General features: G+C 40.3%; 2 protein-coding genes across 2 annotated transcripts in view; one reads left to right on the top strand and one right to left on the bottom strand.

Moving 5' to 3' along the window:
- LOC308092715 (RNA polymerase II elongation factor ELL) overlaps positions 1-12,799 on the top strand; it is a 32,289-nt gene extending 19,490 nt beyond the window's left edge. Inside the window, exons 5-12 of the mRNA XM_080438811.1 lie at positions 2,558-2,799; positions 3,779-3,903; positions 5,800-5,914; positions 6,304-6,952; positions 7,426-7,489; positions 8,172-8,343; positions 8,456-8,500; positions 8,601-12,799. Coding sequence (XP_080294937.1) covers positions 2,558-2,799; positions 3,779-3,903; positions 5,800-5,914; positions 6,304-6,952; positions 7,426-7,489; positions 8,172-8,343; positions 8,456-8,500; positions 8,601-8,768 — 1,580 coding nt within the window. The 3' untranslated portion in view covers positions 8,769-12,799. The remainder of the gene's footprint in view (positions 1-2,557; positions 2,800-3,778; positions 3,904-5,799; positions 5,915-6,303; positions 6,953-7,425; positions 7,490-8,171; positions 8,344-8,455; positions 8,501-8,600) is intronic.
- Positions 12,800-15,697: 2,898 nt separating this feature from the next.
- Positions 15,698-19,526, bottom strand: pex11a (peroxisomal biogenesis factor 11 alpha). Its single transcript, XM_080437081.1, has 3 exons — positions 19,222-19,526; positions 18,485-18,600; positions 15,698-16,667 (listed from the first exon to the last, which is right to left on the bottom strand). Exons 1-3 carry the CDS (start codon positions 19,275-19,277, stop codon positions 16,099-16,101), a joined length of 741 nt encoding a protein of 246 aa, XP_080293207.1. The 5' UTR covers positions 19,278-19,526; the 3' UTR covers positions 15,698-16,098.
- Positions 19,527-21,098: the final 1,572 nt, after the last annotated feature.

Raw genomic sequence — 21,098 nt, 5'->3', positions numbered from 1 at the left:
AGTAGATGAAGTTTTGCCTAAGAGTTTAATTACTTCAGCAGGGATTCAATTATATTTCATTTCTTGAAATTCTGCAATTTATGTCTAACATTTGTACTTAACCTTGGTTACTGGGTGTCAGACCTGAGGCTTTTCTCCGACTAATTTGTTTTTCTCACTGCCAACCACTTGCTATCCCATGGTTTTAGTGTAATTATCTTTTGAGTGGAACACACTATCTTTTTTAAATGATTTAGTCTGGCGGATTCATGACATTTATAGCTCCCCTGTGAACTGACATGTTTGTGTAGATTATATTTTATGCATGGAAACATGCTGTGCAGAACGTCACGGCATTGTAACAGTAATAGTAATTGCTGCACAAGTCAAATTATGCAGATCTTGAAACCAGTTTCTCCAGTGTACTGTACGTGCCATGCTCTGTTCCTGAAATTACCTCTTAAGTTCTGTCACGGTCTGCTAACTCTTTGAAAGAGAAATGACAGAGGCTGGTTAGAAACATGCTGTCAAACATGGCCTTTAAGTGTACAGACGTAGTCTTATTTACTGACACTGAGGCCTGTAGGTACTTGGTAAAGAGAGGTGAACTGCCAGGCTGTTAAAGTCCCTAGGCAATGCAGAACAACACATACAATAAACCTTAGTGGTGACTGACACTCTTCCTGTGTTATAATGATGCTATACTAGCAAATAACAATAATGGGTTGCAGAGTAGAGACATGTTGACAGAGAAAAGCATTTTATTTAAGGGAAAAGAGAGTAGTCACTGACATACAGCAGGAAAATGGGAATTTGGACGCATGTCTTCGGATCAAGGTCCTGGCAAACTGTGGACCCTCCTAGATATTTGTTATATAATAGAGTTAATTATTCACACACATTAACCCCAAAGCCATCTCCTGTTCTTCTTTTTCATTGCTCAAAGACCACTTCAATTATCTAAAGTAGGCCTCCAATGTCATGGCAAAAATTGCAGTAAAGATACCTTGACAGTTTAAAACCTCCCCAAAGCTGCTTCATTCAACTTTCAACAATGTCTCTAGTTGCTGCATGTTTGAAACTCACAAAGTAATGCAAAGAGAATGTCAGTACAAGCTCCTGAAAGTTTTGTATATTTGGCTGTCAATCAGGGCATGCGCCAATAGGTATTTAGCAAAGTGGAAAGACTGTCTTTAATGCGTACTGTATGAGGCTTACAATATGACAGGCCTCACAAAGTTCTGATTTGTCACATTTTGCATGTAATAGCACTTCTTCCCACTGTCATGAAAGAAAACTATGAAAATGAAACTGTCACTTTCGCTGAGCGACAGAGTCGCGTGACAATGTGTAAATTAGGCTTCATAAGACTGCATTTAAAAAAGGACACAAATCATGAACAATGTCTGTACTGTAAGGCTATAATTATGCTATACAGCTACTCCTAAACTAGTATAGTTTATATGCTTACATTCCTTTGTGTAAAGCAGAAGCTATATGATATACTACATCCTCCCTGTAAAGAGACTCTGCTCCTATGGCAACCTTCAAAGTATGGCTTAAAGTTATAATGAGATTAAGGTCGGCAGATAGCTATATGCACCGTGGTGCCCTGCCTGTCTGGGTCCGGCTGAATTAGCACTGCAGTGGGAAGAAAGGGCCTCTCTGTGTTAGCTGCTTTGGTTTCCATGCTCCTCTGTTTACTCAGCAGTAAGCTTACCCTACTGTCAACCCCTTTCACAGTGTTCCACTCACAGTAACACAGTCTCGACACACCAGCACTCAAGTGCATGAGCGCACAGGGTAGCTCCAGCTATTGCCAAATGTATGTTTTAAACACTTAAGCCCTTATTTCAGAAATAGCTAAAACGCGTAGCATCACAAACGTTTTCGTCTATAATGTCATGCCCAAAATAGGGACGCCAGGTTGAAGGTAGTTGAACAGAGATTTCCCCCCTGCGTCTGCAAGGAGGTGCCGTGCTTGTCTCCTCTGTGTTTGCATACTGTATTTGATGAAGATTGAGAGATAATGGTGAAGCTGAAAGTGTGTTGCCTTCTTTTTCTTGAGTATGAGTTTAATCTTCCAAAATCCAAGCCCTGGTTTATATGTGGCCTGGGGACTGGATCGGGGTGGTGTGTTGGCTGGCTATTCAAGGGACAGTCTGTGTATTTCAATCCTAGTCGTCAGACTATAATCCCTTTGCGTATCCTCAAACCTAATTCATACACGGCTTGAAAATAAATGATGACTATGCACTCACAAGTTATTATATTATAAACTATTAACTAATATATACTATCATTGATCAAAGAAGTCTCCCCAGGAAGTTGGTTGAAAATTGCATCGTCACACCAAAACAATCTTGATCTTCCCCTTTGTGTTCTTGTTTTCATTATTCTGCACTGTAATTTTACTCTCTTCATTTTCTGTTTTATTTCTATTTTGTTACTTTATTTTGCCGTCTTCAAATGGCCTTTTATAATGTGTTTATTATGCTCTGTGTCTTGATGTCTTTTGTAAAACACTTGAAATGTGCTATACAAATAAACTTGCTTTGCTTTGCCTTGTCGAACTCAGGTAAATTTGTGAAGGTGCAGAGGAAGCATGGCCCAGCGTTGAGCGTGGACGGCAGTAACAAGCACTCCCCCAGCCACAAGAGGAGCACGGCTCCCAGCTCTGTGGCCCACAGGCCGCTGAGGGAACGCATCATTCACCTTCTGGCCTTAAAACCCTACAGGAAACCTGAGCTGCTACTGTGGTTGGAGAGAGAGAAGGCCAGTCTAAAGGACAAGGCTGACCTGACCTCAGTTCTGGACGAGGTGAGACATCTGGCACGTTGCTGTCATCGTAGCTGGCTAGTGTTGAACCACTTAAAACCCTCAATACTTAGTCAATCTGACCTGAGTAGGCTCTGTACTTGATTCGCTCTTTTTTCACTCTGCACTAAATCTCTTCGCCGAAAGTAGCCGATCTAAAAGCTCACAACGCGTCGCATTGCAATGCATTGTGACTGTGAGCTTGTAGATCATATATTTTTGGCGAATGTTCCCCCCAGAATAGGGATGCTACGGTTCAAGTGTTTAAATGTGGAGAAGTTGGGAGCAGGAGCTGAAACACAGATTCATGTGTACATCATGATGGATTTGATTTGTCTAATCCTCCTTTGAAATATATGATTAGTTATATTTTGTAATCATCACATCACATAAGTATGACTGAGACCAGTGGATGAAAGGGTAAAAAAAAATGCATTGGTTTTTTAAAAGTGGGCTACACTCCTGGGCTTCACTCTGGAAACACAGAATAGTCATTTACTGCCACAAGCGAAAAACTGTGATCTAAATGGCTGATCTCAAGTAAGTTTATCTGAGTTGTATTTCCTGCACTCGGTTATGTTTGAAAGTACCACCGCAGTCGTCAAGGGGAGACTGTGCCGACGCTGGTAGCTGTAATTAGGGATGTGCTTTAATTATCTTTGGAGGAGAAGATTGTGTTTTGACAGGAGAGGGGTGGGGAGTCTCCAGCTGGGCTGACTGTTCTATGAAAAGAAGATGGTTTCAGAATATGTATTCTGGGTAGATTCAGTTCAGCATGTGATAAATTCACAAAAGTTAAAACGGTATAAGTAGATATAAAGTGCTTTTTTTCACATGACAATAGATTTATTATGGTCACAAAAAAACGACGTCTTCTTTACTTGTTTAAGATGAGTTTAAGGCATGTGATACTTTTACTATGGTTATTCTCACTCAAATATCTGTTGTATTCAGCTATTTATGTGGAGCAATTCTTTTCCAGGTTGCTAAATTGAGCCCTAAGGACCAAAGCTTCACTCTAAAGGATGAGTTCTACAGGCATGTCCAGAAGGATTGGCCTGGCTATCTAGAGGAGGAGAAGCAACTCATCCAGAGGCTGCTGGCCAGGTTGGTCTGATTTCCATTATTCCATTATTTATCTCTCCAGCGATCATACTCATGTGGATTACTCATTATCAGTTTTTGAACTCGTCATGACGTGGTGGTGGTGGTGATGGTGAGTTATTCTTTTGATAGATACAGTGTCGAGAGACAGGAAAACGGAGAGTCTGGTCTGGCCGGCCGAGAATCGAACTGGGATCTCACTGTCAGGCATTAGAGCCCACGTGGTATGTGCCCTAACCACTCGGCTATCGGGTCGCCCCAATGTGGAGGTGTTTGGTTTCATGTGGTAAACTTGGAAACCTGTAACAAAAACGTTTCTTTCACACTTTCTTTAAAGGGACTACACCATGAATTTTAACTTTTTCTTATTTTTTGTGTTTTTGGTCTCCCCTACCTCTCTTCTATCCCCAAAAATACCCCAGTTTGAACACTCAGGCTTTCACAGCAAATCTGGGGTTTTCTGTAAATTGGTCTTGTTTTTTTTTACTTTTTTTTTTACTTTTTCCACACAGAACCAGGAGATAACATGCATACAAACTGGCTCAATAGCGCCCTGTGCCAAACAGGACAATGTGGTATTGCAGGTGAAAGTGCTTTATAAGCCAGAGAGAAGTTAGTTGGAATGAGTATATCTGAGGCTTGATTTAGGCTCAAACCTTTTGAAAAACGCTTCAGGGACATAAACAATATGATATTAAATGTAATTATTATTTTTTAAATTCATGGTGTAGTCCCTTTAACACTGCAGATATCTGCGAGGAGACAATACGGGGAAATGGCCCTCACAGGAGGATTGATGCATTTTGACAATGTGCTGGCATTAATATGGCCAGGTGACTGGATTAATATAGGAGTCCAGTGTGATCACAGTGAAAGGCGAGCTACTAAATGACCACTTCTCTGCACTGATGAATCTGTTAATAGCCACATCAAAGCAGGGGGAAAATATTCACTGCATGGTGTTGCCAAATAGCATTAGCACAGACAGGAGGCTCAGAGTAGCAGGGGCTGAGCTGTTCAGGATGAAAGCCGTCCCTCTGTACTGTATGTGTGCTGTGCTCTACCTGGCAGTAAACACTCTGGCCGCGTGCTTCGTAAACGTTTTGGAAGAACTGCAAACCCAGCTGATTGCACAGCATTTTCATTTTACAACCCACTCTCCGATACAAAAAAATAACAAAAAACGAAGAGGCTCAAAATGGATGTTATCAAAATGTTCTGCTACATATGAACAGGATATATAATGCTTTTCATTAGTGTGGAACATTTCCTCCTGTAGCTGATTCCAAAGGACAGAATATATTTTATTGCTTTTTACTGGATCCTTATCATTTCTATCTGGCTGCCTATTCAGTAAGCTTTATATCAACAATATCCTGAACCGTAGAGGAGCTTAGAACAGATTCCATTGATCATGTGGTTGAAAGCGTTGTTTGAGTCCACTGGGAGGAACGACTAGTCTCGGGGTCTAGTGAGGTCTGGATGAGGAAGGAGCTGTAGGAAGCAGATTGCCAGAGGAGAGGGTTTGGCCCTGCGGAGCCTGCATCTGTTACTATTGTTCTGCTCAGTGCATTGGATACCACTCAGTCTTTATGGCTGCAATGGGATTGAACGCCTTTGACTGCTATTTTAGTTTTTATTTGGTATGCTAAAAGAAAATGTGTCAGTATCAAAACATTTTTGAACTGAGCCAGGGCGCTCTCTGGAAGGCATGTCATTGCGATGGATTATTCACCGTTTACTCGTAAAATGCATACAACTGTCAGAATGAACTCCATGGCCCACATAAATTGCTGCTCATCTTTTACAGCTCTTCTGCAGTAGGCGTTCAGTCTAACATAGGCCTATTAATAAATAAGAATAACTGGCTCACTGAAGGCGATATGTTTGTTTCTGCAGGAAACTTCAGCCACTCCACAGTAGCCAATTGAAGAGTCTCCAGTCCAACCATTCATTCCACAAAACCCCTGGGGATTCTCCTTCACAACTTAGCCCTGCCAAGAGTCTCTCTGCGGTAAATATTCACCTCAAATGAATTATACCTTGAAGTTCTACCTCGCTATTGCTTTCGCACAAAACAGAGAATTGTTTGCAGCTTTCCTCTGCTGATATAGACTGCTTTAGAGTGTTATTTCTGATTGATCTTTCAATAACAAAAGTGATCACGTCGTCCAGCAGCCTGTGACTAAATACACTTCAGCGAGTAAGGAAAGTAAAGTTAATTGGTGTGGCACCATCTGTTTTGTATTTATTGAAGTGCTAGAGGCAGTGGCGACTCTTCTACTTCAGAAATCAAGTTACAACTTTTCTATGTAAAATAACATAACGTCTTATGTTACAACTTGTGAGCCTTTATTTAAAAAAAAATCCTCAAATTGAATAATCACTTGCTTTATTTTGTAGAAACGCCCAGTGCCCTCTGACCCTTCCAGTTGTCAGACCCCTAAGAAACAAAGACTACTAGACCAGAGTTTACCTCTGCAGTCTCCTTCCAATGGAGACCATGGCCCCAATGGGACCCGTACCCCTTCCAGTGGAGACCATGGCCCCAATGGGACCCGTACCCCTTCCAATGGAGACCATGGCCCCAATGGCACCCGTACCCCTTCCAATGGAGACCATGGCTCCAATGGCACCCGTACCCCTTCCAATGGAGACCATGGCTCCAATGGGACCCGTACCCCTTCCAATGGAGACCATGGCGCCAATGGGATCTGTACCCCCTCTAGTCAAGGAAACACTAGTGTACAGACGAAAACTGAGTTTGAAAGAACCCACAATCACATCCAGGGGAGCCCGAATGGCCTCTATTTGCGGCACAAAGTCCATGGCTCATCAAATATTCCCAAACTGGAGAGAATGGAGCCCACCCCTGCAGCCCCAAGTCCCAAGGCGCCACAGACTGAGACCTCCGTTTGCACTGACCAGCTTGCCAATGGCCAGCATAAAAAGAAGAGGTCCAAAAAGCACAAGGAGAAAGAACGAGAGCGCTTAAAACCAGACTGGATTGAGACCAGCCCGGATCTGAAGCAAAACCAGGAAAATATCAACGGTAAATACAAATCAAAAGTTAAGAAGTTAATTACTCAGGTTTGTCTCACAGCCTATTTGACTGCAACAAATCCCCAAAATGTTCTTTGTTCTGGTCGTGATGTTAACGGCTTCTGTCTAGTAAATGTACAAGTACAAAGTGAAATGTTCTATTAATGTAGGTGAACCACAGTGAAACGTTTTCACGTTGCAGCGTGTTGTTCGGTACTAGTAAAAAAAAAAGTACCGGCCCTCTACTCTGTTGATGATTGACTGTGGAACAGCTGGGTGACCTCTGGTCCAGCGAGTCAGCAGGCAGCGTTGCCTCTCACTCCGAGCCTCTGGCGTCACCACTTTCCTCGGAGCAGGTCTCTTATCAGGGACAGTGATAAACGATTCCATCAGCCTTGATATGATGGGAGCTTTATCACCTTTGTATTGGCCAATTGCTTTAACCTTTCTCCCCCCCCCCTCTTTGTGTGTGTTTATCCACAGACCAGGACAGGGCTAAAACACCTGTCACTTGCACGTTAGCTGAGGAGCTGCCTGACTATTTGATGTAAGTACAAAACCCCATTTGGCCATGCTTTGTAGGTTCCTCACCGCAACGCTTGCTTTCTGAATAAAGCCTAATTACCTAAGTGACCTCTGAGCTCGTAGGTCGGCTATTTTCAGTGTGCGACACCGAAGTGTAAATCGGGTTTAAGACTCCCAGATCCAGAAGGCATTTCTGAAACCTGTTCAAACAATCCACCAGTTTGTGATAAAGTCTAAAGGTTGCAGCCTTAGTTATTTTTGACCCCATTTGTTGCTGAGATGATTCAGGTTAGCGGCCACCTACTCTTAACGTATTTTGGTTAAGAAAGGATTGTCCCAAAAGGCTTAGGTTTTACATTCAGGAGAGTCGCATACATTGTGAAAATGGAAGAAAAACAAATGTCTAAAAGGGCCGTCACACATAGTAATAACAAAGCTTCACAGAGAATGACTCAGAAAACAAATGATCTAATGTCTTACATTTTTACATCTGGACAACACATCACACTGTTGAATCCTTGACGTGTCACAGGCTGTTCATGCCACCAATCTGTGTCGCCATCTACTGGACAGACTAGCAAACAGCATTGCCTTGTGAATTTCAGGTCACATTGCTTCAAGAGACAAGCGCAAGCCCAAGGATTTACAAAAATTACAGTTATCCGGAATGTTTTCTTAATTTTATGAATGGTTCTTTTTTTCAGAAAATACAATGCCATAACAGCATTGGAGCAGCGTCAACAGTATAAGGAGGACTTCTGTGCTGAGTACGATGAGTACAGAGCTCTTCATGACCGGATTGGTACTATCACAGAGATGTTTGTACAGCTGGGCTCAAAGATCAACAGTTTGTCTCCGGGGACAGAAGAGTACAAGGTACTTACTGGGCCAGGAACTGATGCCAGCTCTATTTTCAACACAAGCACTGATGTGTTTTGCAACACAGATGTGTTTTTTGCTAACAATTGTTTTCTTTTAATGTGTACAGCTTATGGAGGACCAAATATTACAAAAGTACAGAAAATATAAGAAAGTAAGAATATTTTGTATTACCTTAAAAAACAATTCAGTATCCCACAGCTGTGTTTACAAATCCCCACATTGCTAACTTGGTTCTCCCTTCCTCTTTGTAGAAGTTTCCTGGGTATCGGGAAGAGAAGAAGAGATGTGAGTACCTGCATCTGAAACTGTCACATATCAAAGGCCTGATCCTGGACTATGACCGAACGCAGGCACCGTCCTCACCCTCACCAGGGTGGAATGTGATTGGACCAAAAGACTCTACAACACGGACCAAATGACTGGCCAGCTGGAGTGTTAAGGACTTTGTATACAAGCTGAAACACTATTCACTTTACTCCTCTTGAGTGTTCATGGAATCAAGGAGCAAGGTTCTCTTTTCAAAAGTGGGCCCAGAGACCACCAACTCGTGATCAAATGACGCCCTTTAACCACTTAAACCCTATACATGGTTGACCGGAGTCCCTCACGGCTCTATACTAGTGACCTTTCTGTTTTCACTCTACACTAACTATCTTTGCTGAAAATAGCAGATCTACAAGCTCACAACGCGCCGCATTCGCGACGCGTTGTGAGCAGGTAGATCTGCTATTTTCCTGCGAAAGGTTTCCTCAGAATACGGATGCTGGGGTTTAAGTGGTTAATACAATAGTTTTGATTGTTATTGGAGTGGCTGGACATTGTTCTGCTGTAAAATGGTGAGGTGATGCAGTGAAAGCCAAATCCTTTTTTTATTCTAAAATGCAAAATAGATGTAAATTCTCCTGCCCGCATACTTTGTAAGTATGTAATTTGCCAGGACAAAAAAGGAGCATATTGATTTGATGGTACAATCATAGCAGAAAACAGATGTTACTAAAGTCTTTATATTTAAGTACAAAGTACTTTGCTTATTAATTGTTTTTCATGGTACAAACATAAATAATGAGATAATACCTTAATTCAATAAAATAAGGAAATCCCATAAAAACACGACTGCTCTGACCATGTAATAACAGCCTGGGGAAAATACCACTTATTTTCCTTTCACTTAACACCTGGGACTTCTGGAAGCTACTAGAAAATTACGTCCATTCTATAGAAATAAAAGGCTTCAAAATGTAATTCTAATGCATAACGTTATCATGAAATTCAGTGACATTCATAGAGCACAATGTGTCTGGTTAGAACCACTATCATCAGTTTCTGATGATGGTGAGCAGTGAGTTGTAACATGTAGTCCAGAAAACTGCTCTTTCAAATACCATTCTGATAGTTTCAGGATAGATATTTAGCTAAACTTTGCATAAGCAGTGCTATTTTCCACACCAACACTTAGCCTTCCTGGAATCGACTTTACATTATGTAATGGGAAAATACTGGTTTGTTTAGATGCTATTTTAATAACTTCACCTATGTCATGGTACATGTGACATAGCCTACCAGAAGGCCAGAAAATGTGTCAAACAAAAAGTGAATAAGCATCAGACAGCCACCAGAGAGCAGTGTGTGTCAGAATGCTTCCGAGGCGGTTAGTGCTAGATTGGATGTGCCAGAGGGAGATGCTCCTTTTGTTTCATTCTCAACTGAATAAAGAGTGGTTTCGCATGCATTAGGGCTGGGGCAGTTAACCGAAAATATATCAAAACTGATATTTAGAACCAATAACCGACTTGGAATAGGTTTTTAACCTGTTTTGGACATTGCATTCACGCAGGATGTTGAGTGAAGCAAAATGAGCACTCCCCTGTCCCTGACACGCCCAGATTCCTCCCTCTTAGTCACACATGGTCAAACTCACCGTCTCTTGTCATCGATTCCAGCGACGGAAGTTAGATATTTTATCGTCTGGTTACTGGTTGTGGTAGAGATGCCTTTCATAAAAACGGAATTGTGAAACTTAACAACTTTGGTACCATGGCATGGACAGCCAAATCAATGCTACTTGTGAGTTTTCATTTCACTTTAAGCTGTCGTGGCTTGAAAAAAACTATAGGGACCAGATTCAATGATCCTTTCAAGCAAACACAACTTTTGTCTTAATGATGGGTTAAATGGAATAATGAAGCTATGCCTTAATATGCCTGATACACATTTCTTTGACTCAGATACCCTTGTTCTGAAATGTACTTAATCTCAATTTTGTTCATCTGCACAGTCAAAAGTGTTTTAAGACAATTTTTTAAATGTCTTTGTTATTAGTTTGAAGGAATGCTGAATTTAAGTTAATGGATTTTTTTTTAGTACTGCAAATGTTATCTCATCTGTGTTGACTTTATTTTTTTTGTTCATGTAAGTCTTAATCATGTTGTGTCATAGATACATTTTATTTCTTAATGTAACATAATCTGTTAGATAATCATGAGCAGAAAAGGAATTTATTTTAAATGATTGTTCAGTCCTATCAAACACCACTATCTGTCTAAAGCCAGAATGATTTCATTGTTTTACACATAAGAAACATGTGCTGGACTCCTCCAACAGGTCTTAGATCAATGTGATCTTCTTATCAAATATTTATTTTCTGTTCTTGACCAAATTGCATGTTTGCAACTGTGGTATTCTGGCTCCTTTCGTTTGACACATATTCATGAAGAATATTGATTAGGGCTGGGTATTGATATAATGCCTATCAGAACCATTTGAGGTTAACAGTATAAAGTTCAAGCATCAGGTATTTAAAAAAAAATATAATTTATAAACTTCACTATCAACAGACTGGTCTCAGAACATATCCTCAGAGTCGGGCGCAAACCTTGACCGTTACTTTTCAGGAAAGGAAAGAAAACAACCTGTATTCCAATAGTTATTTATCACAAGTTATTTTTTCATTGCTTAAAGGAGGAGTTCACCCAAAAAATTACATATTTTCTATCAATTACACACCCCACGAAGCCTTGATTTCATGGATTTATTTTAGTTTTTGTGGCATTCCTAAGACAATAATTTGATGACCGTGTGTATTTCCGGTAGGAGACACAAATAATCTACTTTGTGTCTCCTACCGGATACATTAGCCGGTAGGAGACGGGAATCAAATTATTAGCTTAGGAATGCGACAAAAACAAAAAATAATCCATGGATTCAAGGCTTCATAGGGTGTGCAATTGATAGAAAATAAGTAATTTTTTGGGTGAACTCCTCCTTTAAATATTTATAGAACCCTCAGACACTTTCAACCTGGTGACCCTATTTTGACCATGTCATTATAGGAGAACATTTTCTAAAATACTTTAGCGTGATACTATCATATGGGGCATTAATTTATGAAAACAAGATTCAATATGGAGATACAGTACAAGGTTTGTGCCTGACTATGACAATATGTGTACTGTTCCCCTGTGTGCAGTATTGGACTGGCCTGGTTTTCCAGAAAGCATCTTATTATTAGGATGATGATGCAACACTATGCTTCTGAGAAACCTGGGCTGTGGGGGGTAATCAAGTGCTATTTGTGATAAACGTGTGTTTTCCTGTTTCAACTACTGTAGGTGCCTTTTAGGAAGGAAAGCAGAGCTAAATGGAGTTTACCCATCATTGTTTTTCTGGAAAACCCATGGGTCTACAGTATTTCCACCTTCACCTTTCATGCCATAAAGTAGTATTGGTAGTGTTCACAGAACAAGGTTTACGATTCACAGATCATCCAGCCTCATTTCAGATTGTGATTACAATGTTCAGTATTTTCCAGTTCTCATAATAATGGCTTTTTTTTGTTTGTTAGAGAGATGGGAGGTTTTCCAGGACACCAATTGTGTCAAAGTGGCATTGAATTGGTTTGCGTGTGCATACATGTAAATGTCATTATTTCACGGTGTTCGGGTATCACAGGGTAGAGTTCCTGTCCACCACTGTGGAGGCAGGAGTTTGATTCCCCCAGGTACCCCAAACAATCAAAAAAAAGTTATGATTTTGATGAGTGGACCCTAAATAATGTTTTCACTTTCAATCCCTTCTTTCAAATTGTATTTCATTCCGGTGCGCTTACCTTATGTTTTGGTATCGGGAAAGCAATGTCTCACTAGAAATGTGAAATGAAATGTTGTGTCTAGTTTAACTAAGTCACTGCAATTGATCTACCTAGGAGAACAAATTTCTGTAACTATTTATTGCTTTTTATGTGTTTGTTCTTTTTGGGGTTCTTTCTTTGCACAGTTTATTCTTTTCACAAGCAAAACTCGAAGTATGGTGAAAGGGAAATGGAATATATATTTTTGCAGTTTTTGATGGTGGATGCTTTATAACAAATCCATCCTCTTGAGAAATGCTTACATGCAAAAAGCGTTTTCTTGTCTCAGTAAAATTGACAAATAAAAGCTCTTTACATGTCTGATTTTGACCATGTACAATGTTTCCACAAGAGGGCAGTGTTGATCCAGCTGTAAATTGAAGGGCAATTTTAAAAGTTAAAACCTATGCTTGCAGTGGTTTCTCAGTGGTGGAAAAAGTACTCACATTTTTTACTTAAGTAAAAGTATCAATACCAGTTTTTGTTGAAAACTCCTGCTGAGATGAAATGATCATTGTACCTTTCCATAGAGAGGACTCTACTGAGCATGTGCAGAAGAAGTCTCATCCCTCTAGCGTGTTTCTGATTAGAATGATTGAGTGTGTTACATTTTGCCCCCTGTTACTTTTGACCCCGGTCTCCCCTACATAGGGCTGTAGTGGGTAATGTATGTTTTGTAATAATAATCAAAATCTACAAAGTTACTAAAGTTTTCAAATAATTGTAGGGGAGTGAAAGCATAATATTTGCCTCTGAGATGTAGTGGAGTAGAAGTACTGAAAATTGGAAATACTCCAGTAAAGTCAGTAAAGTAGCCTACTTTACACCAGTGGTTTCTCAGCTGTTTTCATTAAGCCTCGTTAAATAACCCACTTGTTGCCTGAAGCAGCAGGCATACGTGTTGAAAATAATCCACTGCGCGATTAAATAAATAGGCCTACTCTAATCTAAAATCACAAAGGATTTCCATCAACCCTCTCTCTCAAATCAAGGAATAATGCAAGTTGGTTGTTGGTGGTGGTGGTGGAGAATGACAACAGCAAAACTAAAGAGGTTTGTGTCTGACATATATTTGAACTGTAGTGTTGATATGACTTTTTATTACTCCACTAGTCTAATATCCTCTGAGAAGTTAATTATAGCATTTAACTGCTTAGCAGTGGTGTAAAGTAATTAAGTAAATTTACTCAAGTACTGTACTTAAGAACGATTTTGAGGTATTTTTTATTTTACTGGAGTCTTTCCAATTTTCAGTACTTTTACTTCTACTCCACTACATCTCAGAGGCAAATATTGTAGGCTACTTTTACTCTACTACAATTAAAAAATACATTTGAACATTTTAGTTACTAGTTACCCTAATATACATTTCGGCCATTTGAAAATAGCCTATCTACAAGCTCACAGTGCGTTGTGATGCAAGGCATTGTGAGCTTGTAGATCTGCTATTCTCAAAAGATTTTTATACATTTGAAAAAATTGTGAAATGGGACATTCTGCATAAGTACTTTCTACTTTAAGTACATTTTGATACCAATACTTTTGTACTTTTACTCAAGTAAATTTTTAATTCCAGTATTGATACTTTTACTTAAGTAAAAAAAATGTAATACTTTTTCCACCACTGGAGTAACCAACACCCATCATTGCAGTTTTATTTGCTTAATTGTAGAAAACTTTCGCAAATGTTCACCATTAGAAAGCATTTGCAAATGTTCACCTTGATTCACAGGTTGACATGATTCACAGGTAGCCTACTACAATGTAACAATATTGTGTATTGGATACATATTCTGCAGGCTTTTGAGGACTGAAGTCTGATCATTTACCAATGGAGGATGATAATGATGATCACAAGGACCATGATACTGACACCAGGAAATAGCATCACAAATAATATTATCACAAATATTAGGCTTGTCTGATCATTTATGGGTTATGCAGTAATGTAGTTTTCACAAACGTAAACTATCTGAAATACACAAGGGCATTTCCACAAGGCTTCATTCACTAGTTGCAGCAAGGTGATATGAAGTCTGTATTTCAGATACATGTATTTATACTGCCCAGTGCCCATCTTTGACTAATGCGAACAATCACAATTCTTTGTTGTATTGGACAGATTTTTGGGTGTATTTGCGCCCAAAATGGGTGCACTCTGGAACCCTGCTTTTTCTGTAGTTGTATAGTATAGTGTTTTGACAACATAGAACAGTGTGGAGATTTTATTATATATATATATTATATTATTATAGAACAGAAGCCGTTAGGTAAATTGGTACATGGGTAGAACTTCTGTCCTCTATTGGTAGGTCATCATAGCGACAGGGACAAACGCTGGTGCAAAACATACCCTCCTTGGCAGAGGTAATAAAAACATGAACAGAATTAGGAAGATACAATATATTAAGACTTTATTTCAAAAATACTCTGTTACACACGCTACATGTTACACACGCTACATATTACAGACACATGTATTAAGGCTCTTTAATTTAGGAAAACCGGATTTGCATAGATTTTATTTTGCCACAGGATTGTGAGCACAACCTTTTCCATCATACTCTTTTCATTAATAACAATGAAGCTACAATCCAGAATTCATTTAATATAACAATTGTATCCAACCTGTATGTTAATACAATATTACTATCATATCTGCAGTGGTTGGAGGTGGTCTCCCTACTTTTCCATTAAGAAATTTGGTGTCGGGAATAAAACCTACAGGTTGACAAATAGCCCTGCCTGAAGTGCCTAAGCCCAATATCTCCCCTCGCCAAGCAGGGATTCCCTCTTGGATGAGCGGTACATATTTGGTTCCCCCTTAGGGGGCGAACCAGGTTTGAATCCCAGGTGCATAAAACAAACATGTGTTTTTATTCCAGGCTGGGTGTTTACAGTACAGACAATGGCTGTATCGATGGCAGCGCCACGCAAATAAATAAATGTCCTTTACTGAGCCAAATTTCAAAGCTGTTTTGGCTTGTAGTTTTTTCAGTACTTGATCCTTGTGAAGCAGACAGGTGACCCGGGTGAACAGTCGACTAAGAAATACAGGAATTGTAAAATGATTAGGCCATCCAGGCAACTATACACAGTGTCAACTGGTTAAACGTATGAATTAGTAAGCAGGCCCACACAATGACAACTGCTATCAATTTTCTCATCTTCTCATTAACCTACTTTATATGTTCCACACTGAAAAAAAAAAAAAAAAAATCAGACATAGCTACAGTAAATATAAACAAACAGTGCAGAGCCATGGTAGAAAGTAGAGATTTGAATGGCTCTTTTGGACAAATATATGATCCCATTAATTTGATCAGATCCCTAAACCATAGTCAAAAATACAGTACAATGTAAAAATTGTAGACATTCCAAACACTGCTGTATGAAAACAACTTGCTCATTAAAGAAGTGAGTTGAGTAAAACTACTGGACAACATGCACGTTTGGCTATTTCAGTGCAGCTTGGTGTAAAAGTTAAATGCCAAAATCTTAGACTAGTTGGTAGAAGTGCTGGTAATGTCGAACCTAACAAAGGCTTTCCAGCCATTCTGCACAAATGCAGTACAGGATCCCAATAAAAACATGTATTCCAATACAACTTTGAACCCTGGTCATCATGGTTTGATTTTTAACTTGGGCTGCATGAGGGTCATTATCCCTAGTAGTGAAGACATCAGACCACAAAAGCCCACCACTCCTGCATTTGTCTGGTATATACCCAACCTGTCCAATGGAATGAACAGATCGCAAATATTCTTCAACGTGTCCAAGGCAACGGCAGGGCGGCTTTTTAGGCTCTCAATCAGCACGAAAAGAAAAGCATCGAGTGGTGGAAAAATCACCTCAGCAACCTCAGGATTGTCACTGAGGTGCCGATCGATTTTCTGCTGAAAGCGTTTATCCCTCGTCCTCTGCACCATCAACTGGGAGATCACGTAAACATCTCTGGTCAGGTTCATAACTAGAGAGATGAAGTAGCAGCGAGAAGCGTTCAGGCTCCAGCGGTCCTTGTCGATGTCACGGATGAGACCGACATTTCTGGCCCAAAGTACATTGTCACAGATGAAGTAGAGGGCACGGTTAACATTGGCCACTGTAAGGCACAGGCACAGCACTGGGTCAGAGAGCTGCACGGTTCGCTTGGCAGCCTCAATGGAATGCACTGTGTTCCCCAGCCTGAACACTAAAACAAAAGCACAGGACATCAGAGCAATTGTCAATTGAATTGGAAATGTGAGATGAAATAAGTGTTAATTTATGTTCTCTAAGATGAAGAGTTAGCAACAATAAACATCCAATTAAAACAACACTAAAAGAGAGAAGACAAGCACAGGACATCAGAGAAATTGTCAATTTAATTAGAAATGTCTGATGAAAGGATTCATCAGACATTCATCTTATCCAAGATTTTGCAACTGTGGTCATCTTGTGGCACATTCTGTCCCAATAACAAGATTTTGCAACTGTGGTCATCTTGTGGCACATTCTGTCCCAATAACCTGTCACCCACTTTCAGGACCCTCCCCGTAGCCCGCAGTTGCTCAATTGCAAGCAGCGTATTATCTACCCGCGATTTATCAGACCATTCATTGGGTGTTATCAAGACATACTGACCTACCGACGGAGATGACTTAAATAGTTCAGTTTCGGTTTTGGTTTTGGTTTCGGACCATGACGGAGGCGCGCAGTCTCAGGCGAACTGGAACCCCGTGAAGGACCACCGAGGGAGCTAAAGCGAGTTGCCGTCCTGAACGGTGTGACGTTCGCCTGAGCCTACTCAGCGCCGTTGGAGTTATGTACTGATAGGCACAGAATCGTAAATAATGTTGTGGGGACTGCTCCGCCTCCAAGTAGGTCAGTAGCTCCTGATTACGCCCAATGAATGGTCTGACAAATCGCGGGTAGGTCAGTATATCGCCTACTCGTCGCCTACTCGCCCATTCAATGGTCTGATAAAACGTGATAATCTCCCATTCAATGCATTGATAGCATTCGAAGCCGGTGCCGAGGCACAGAATCTTAAATCATGTTTTGGGGCGAGAATTTGCCCCAACTGCCACTCAAAGTGACAACTGGCCAAATCACACGTCTTTTCCGGGACTTGTCAGAATCTAGTTATATAAAACTATCACACCTGCGAGCACTATGTCGCTTCCTGAGTCTTGGGACGGTCCGCTTCGACTCACCGATTGGAAAAGCAACATCTGTCTCGAGCATTTATCTGCTTCAAATGGGCGTATAGAACGCATAGACGCAAGGTGTGCGCGACACACGGAAAGATGCGCAAGACCATCAAACCACGCCATTCCCATTGAAACGCATTGGCAGAATCCACCCTCATAGGTAGAATTAAAGTGCGGTGTGACCATGCCCGATACACTTTATTCAAAAGGTCTCCTTTGCATTTTGAAAATGCTATTCAGACTGTAACTAAACAACTTCCTAAATTCAATATTGCAGCTGCATGCTAGAAGCCAGCAGACAAATGTACATCTCTTCTTGCGGAGTCTGCCACTTCAACAAATTGCAGGAGGAGTTTACAGCACCATCTGAAACATCTTCTCCGGAGCATTTGTATGCTGTATCCACTCATCCGGCCCCTTTTTACAGGGTGTGAGAAGTGTCTCACTCCACTGCTAACAGCCTACCAAGCTCAGCAGAATCCAAGAGGCCACTCCTTCATACAAGCATATCAGCAATCCAGGAGATTGCAGGTATGCAGGATTTTTTTTTAAATAACATTAGCAGTGAAAGCAAAGGGGCTCTGCACTTTGTTCCACCTCTCTACAATTTCCCATGTGCCATGTCCATGTACTATTGAATAGACAACAAGCACATGTCCTTTGAATTCTCCACATTTTATTAAATTATACGAAAAAAAAAGCATAGTAGGCCCACACACAGTAAAATCCTCAGCGCTGTTATTTAATTTTATTTGATCAAATTGTAACTCTTAAGAGTGGGTTGCATTCTCACTCAAGAGTTGAGTCAACTACTCACATTTCCGTCCAGAACTCATGTGTGATTCCAGACTGTGGAGTTTGGTTGCCAGCTCCTTTCTCTCTGAATTGTTCCGGAGTAAATATTTGGACAATGCACAGGCATACTGGGTCGCCCTGGAAAAATTATAAATAATACAAAATTACACCTCATTATTAAGAGTGGTGTAAAGTAAGTACATTTACTCAAGTACTGTACTTTACTGGAGTATTTCCATTTTTTTTTTCTGCTACTGCACTACATCTCAGAGACAAATATTGTACACTACAATTATTTGAAAACTTTAGTTACTAGTTACTTTGTAGATTTTGATTATTATTACAAAACAAACATTAACCACTTCAGCCATATACATTTCGGCCATTTGAAAATAGCCAATCCACAAGTAGATCGGCTATTTTCAAAAGATTTTATACATTTGAAAAGTTGTGAAATGGGACATTCTGCACGAGTACTTTTACTTTTGGTACTTTAAGTATACTTTGATGCCAATACTTTTGTACTAAAACTCAATACATTTTGAATTCCGGACTTTAACCATTTCTACATTGCAGTATTGATACTTTTACAATAAAATAAAATAAAGTGTACTTTTTATACCACTGATTACACATCTATCTTTAGCTAACGATGTTAGCACCATCACAGCAGCTAACGATACTCAACAGCACAGTGAAGTTGTAGAAAAACCGCTGATATACAAAGATAGCGTCAACAGACACTTGAATGAACGTTACCTGAATATACGGTCCCGCCCTTGACTTTGATTAGAGAATTTAATATAGGAGTCCATGGTGGATTCCTCTTAGAACAACTTGTTCTAGTTGGGAGGAGAGAGAGACTGCAGCTCAACGGTGGAACAAGTGAACCTCCTGCAACAGTAAATATAACTGTCCTGGTTTTAAGTACTGTTGCTCAGTGGCACTTTACACGAACAGATAAATAATATATCAGTGAAACAAATCCCTGTCCTGACTGACTCTAACGATACACGAGATGTACAGTAGATGTAGGCTAAGTACAGATAATGTGGGCAGCTCGTTTCTCCACGGAATGTTTAGCGGACGGAACGGTGGTGGTGTTTAGCGGACGGACCAGTACGTCTTCTTGCTTTACATGGGCAGTGTTGCCATGTCCGCTTATTATAAGCGAACTTGGGCTTGTTTTTCTGCGAAGTTGCAATTTGTAAACATTGGTGGTTTTGGATTGTTTCTAAAGTGTCGTTGCTTATTTAGGCTTGTCCCCCCCCCCCCCAAAAAAAAAATGATTTTATTTAAACCAGTGGTCCTCAAATATTTTCATGTCATGGACCCCCAAATGTACGTATTTTTGTCCCTAAAACCCATCTGAAAATGTTTTGTGCCAGGGAGCCCGGACCAGATTGTGTTGTTAGAATGTTTCAAAAATATTCAAAATATTCACATTTAATTTAAAGATTTTTTTTTAAATAGCAGATCTATAAGCCAGCTCGCAACGCGCGTTGTGAGCTTGTAGATCGGCTATTTTCAAATAGGTTTAAAGTTCTAATTTGGCCTATTTAGGCTTGTTTTCCTAAACCTGGTTGGTTGGTTGCTTCTTTCTCAGGCAAAATCTGGCAACTGGTCTGAGAAGCTTGACCTTTGACTGAGAAACGTATCTAAGAGATACAGTTTATATACCTGCTAGTCACTGACCCTGTACAGTGATAGTCCACTTCATAATTAGCAAAGTTTGAATCCTTACTCTCCCTTCAAAACCGCTCTTAAAGAGCACTGTGGCTGAAAATTGTAACTGGCCCCTGTAAAAAGTCCAAGCTTCACCAGAAATCCGCCCCACCCCCAGAACTGTTTACTGTACATATATATATTTTTTTATTGCTACTCGTTTATATGATGTTTTTGCATAGTATTGTATATTTGTCTGTCATTAAATGTGTTGATGAATTGAATACACAGGACCCAATGGAAACAAGCGATACTGCTTTCTTGGGTTTTACTCCTTTTAGCAGACCTTGAACTGTACTTTCTGTGCTTTTTTTTTTGCATACCGTATCAATCAAAAGTAAAAACAACAGCCTGTTTTTTCACATGATGGATTTGAGATTGGCTTCCCAAGGTTATTTGGTGGAGTTTCAAAATAAATGAATGGATGAAAGATTGAATCAATTAATTAATCGCTGACTATTAATTTACAAACGCACTTGATAGGTAGCCAAGGGGCACGGAGGTTGATGCACCTGCTGCTGCCAATGGCAGACTGCTATGCTTGATCCAGGAGAGGAGAGCCACAGGGTGGCGCTCTGGTGTTGCAGTTTAACACCTGTCTCTCTAATCATTGACCAGCGTTTGATTCGCCCTTGGGCTTGCCTGGCTCTAGGCCAGGGGTTCTCAACCTGTGGGTCGGGACCACCATTAAAAATAAGGTTGGGACCCCCACATGATTTTGGGGGGGGTCCCCAGATGACAGGCAAGTGACAATTTGAGGACTTTTAAGACCTTTTCAATACTGTGGTATCTGAAAACCACAGACTTAAAGATTCTACTGCACTTTTGTAGTTGCCAACAACGCCATATTGTAGATAGTTTGTTGTTCCAGTGGTGAGTATGAAGGGTTGTAGAATGAATTTGAGTCTTCA

Source organism: Gymnoscopelus braueri, assembly GCF_963280865.1.
Source record: "Gymnoscopelus braueri genome assembly, chromosome: 9".
Lineage (NCBI taxonomy): Eukaryota > Metazoa > Chordata > Actinopteri > Myctophiformes > Myctophidae > Gymnoscopelus > Gymnoscopelus braueri.
Note: the sequence above shows the minus strand (reverse complement) of the source record. Positions and strands in the feature narration are given on the sequence as shown.

Excerpts from the sequence above, each read along its gene's own strand:
- pex11a (XM_080437081.1), bottom strand. The coding sequence starts at position 19,277 with ATGGACTCCTATATTAAATTCTCTAATCAAAGTCAAGGGCGGGACCGT. Across the intron at positions 18,601-19,221 it reads GGGCGGGACCGTATATTCAG|GGCGACCCAGTATGCCTGTG; the intron begins GTAACGTTCATT and ends TAATTTTTCCAG. Across the intron at positions 16,668-18,484 it reads CATGAGTTCTGGACGGAAAT|TGTTCAGGCTGGGGAACACA; the intron begins GTGAGTAGTTGA and ends CTTTTGTTTTAG.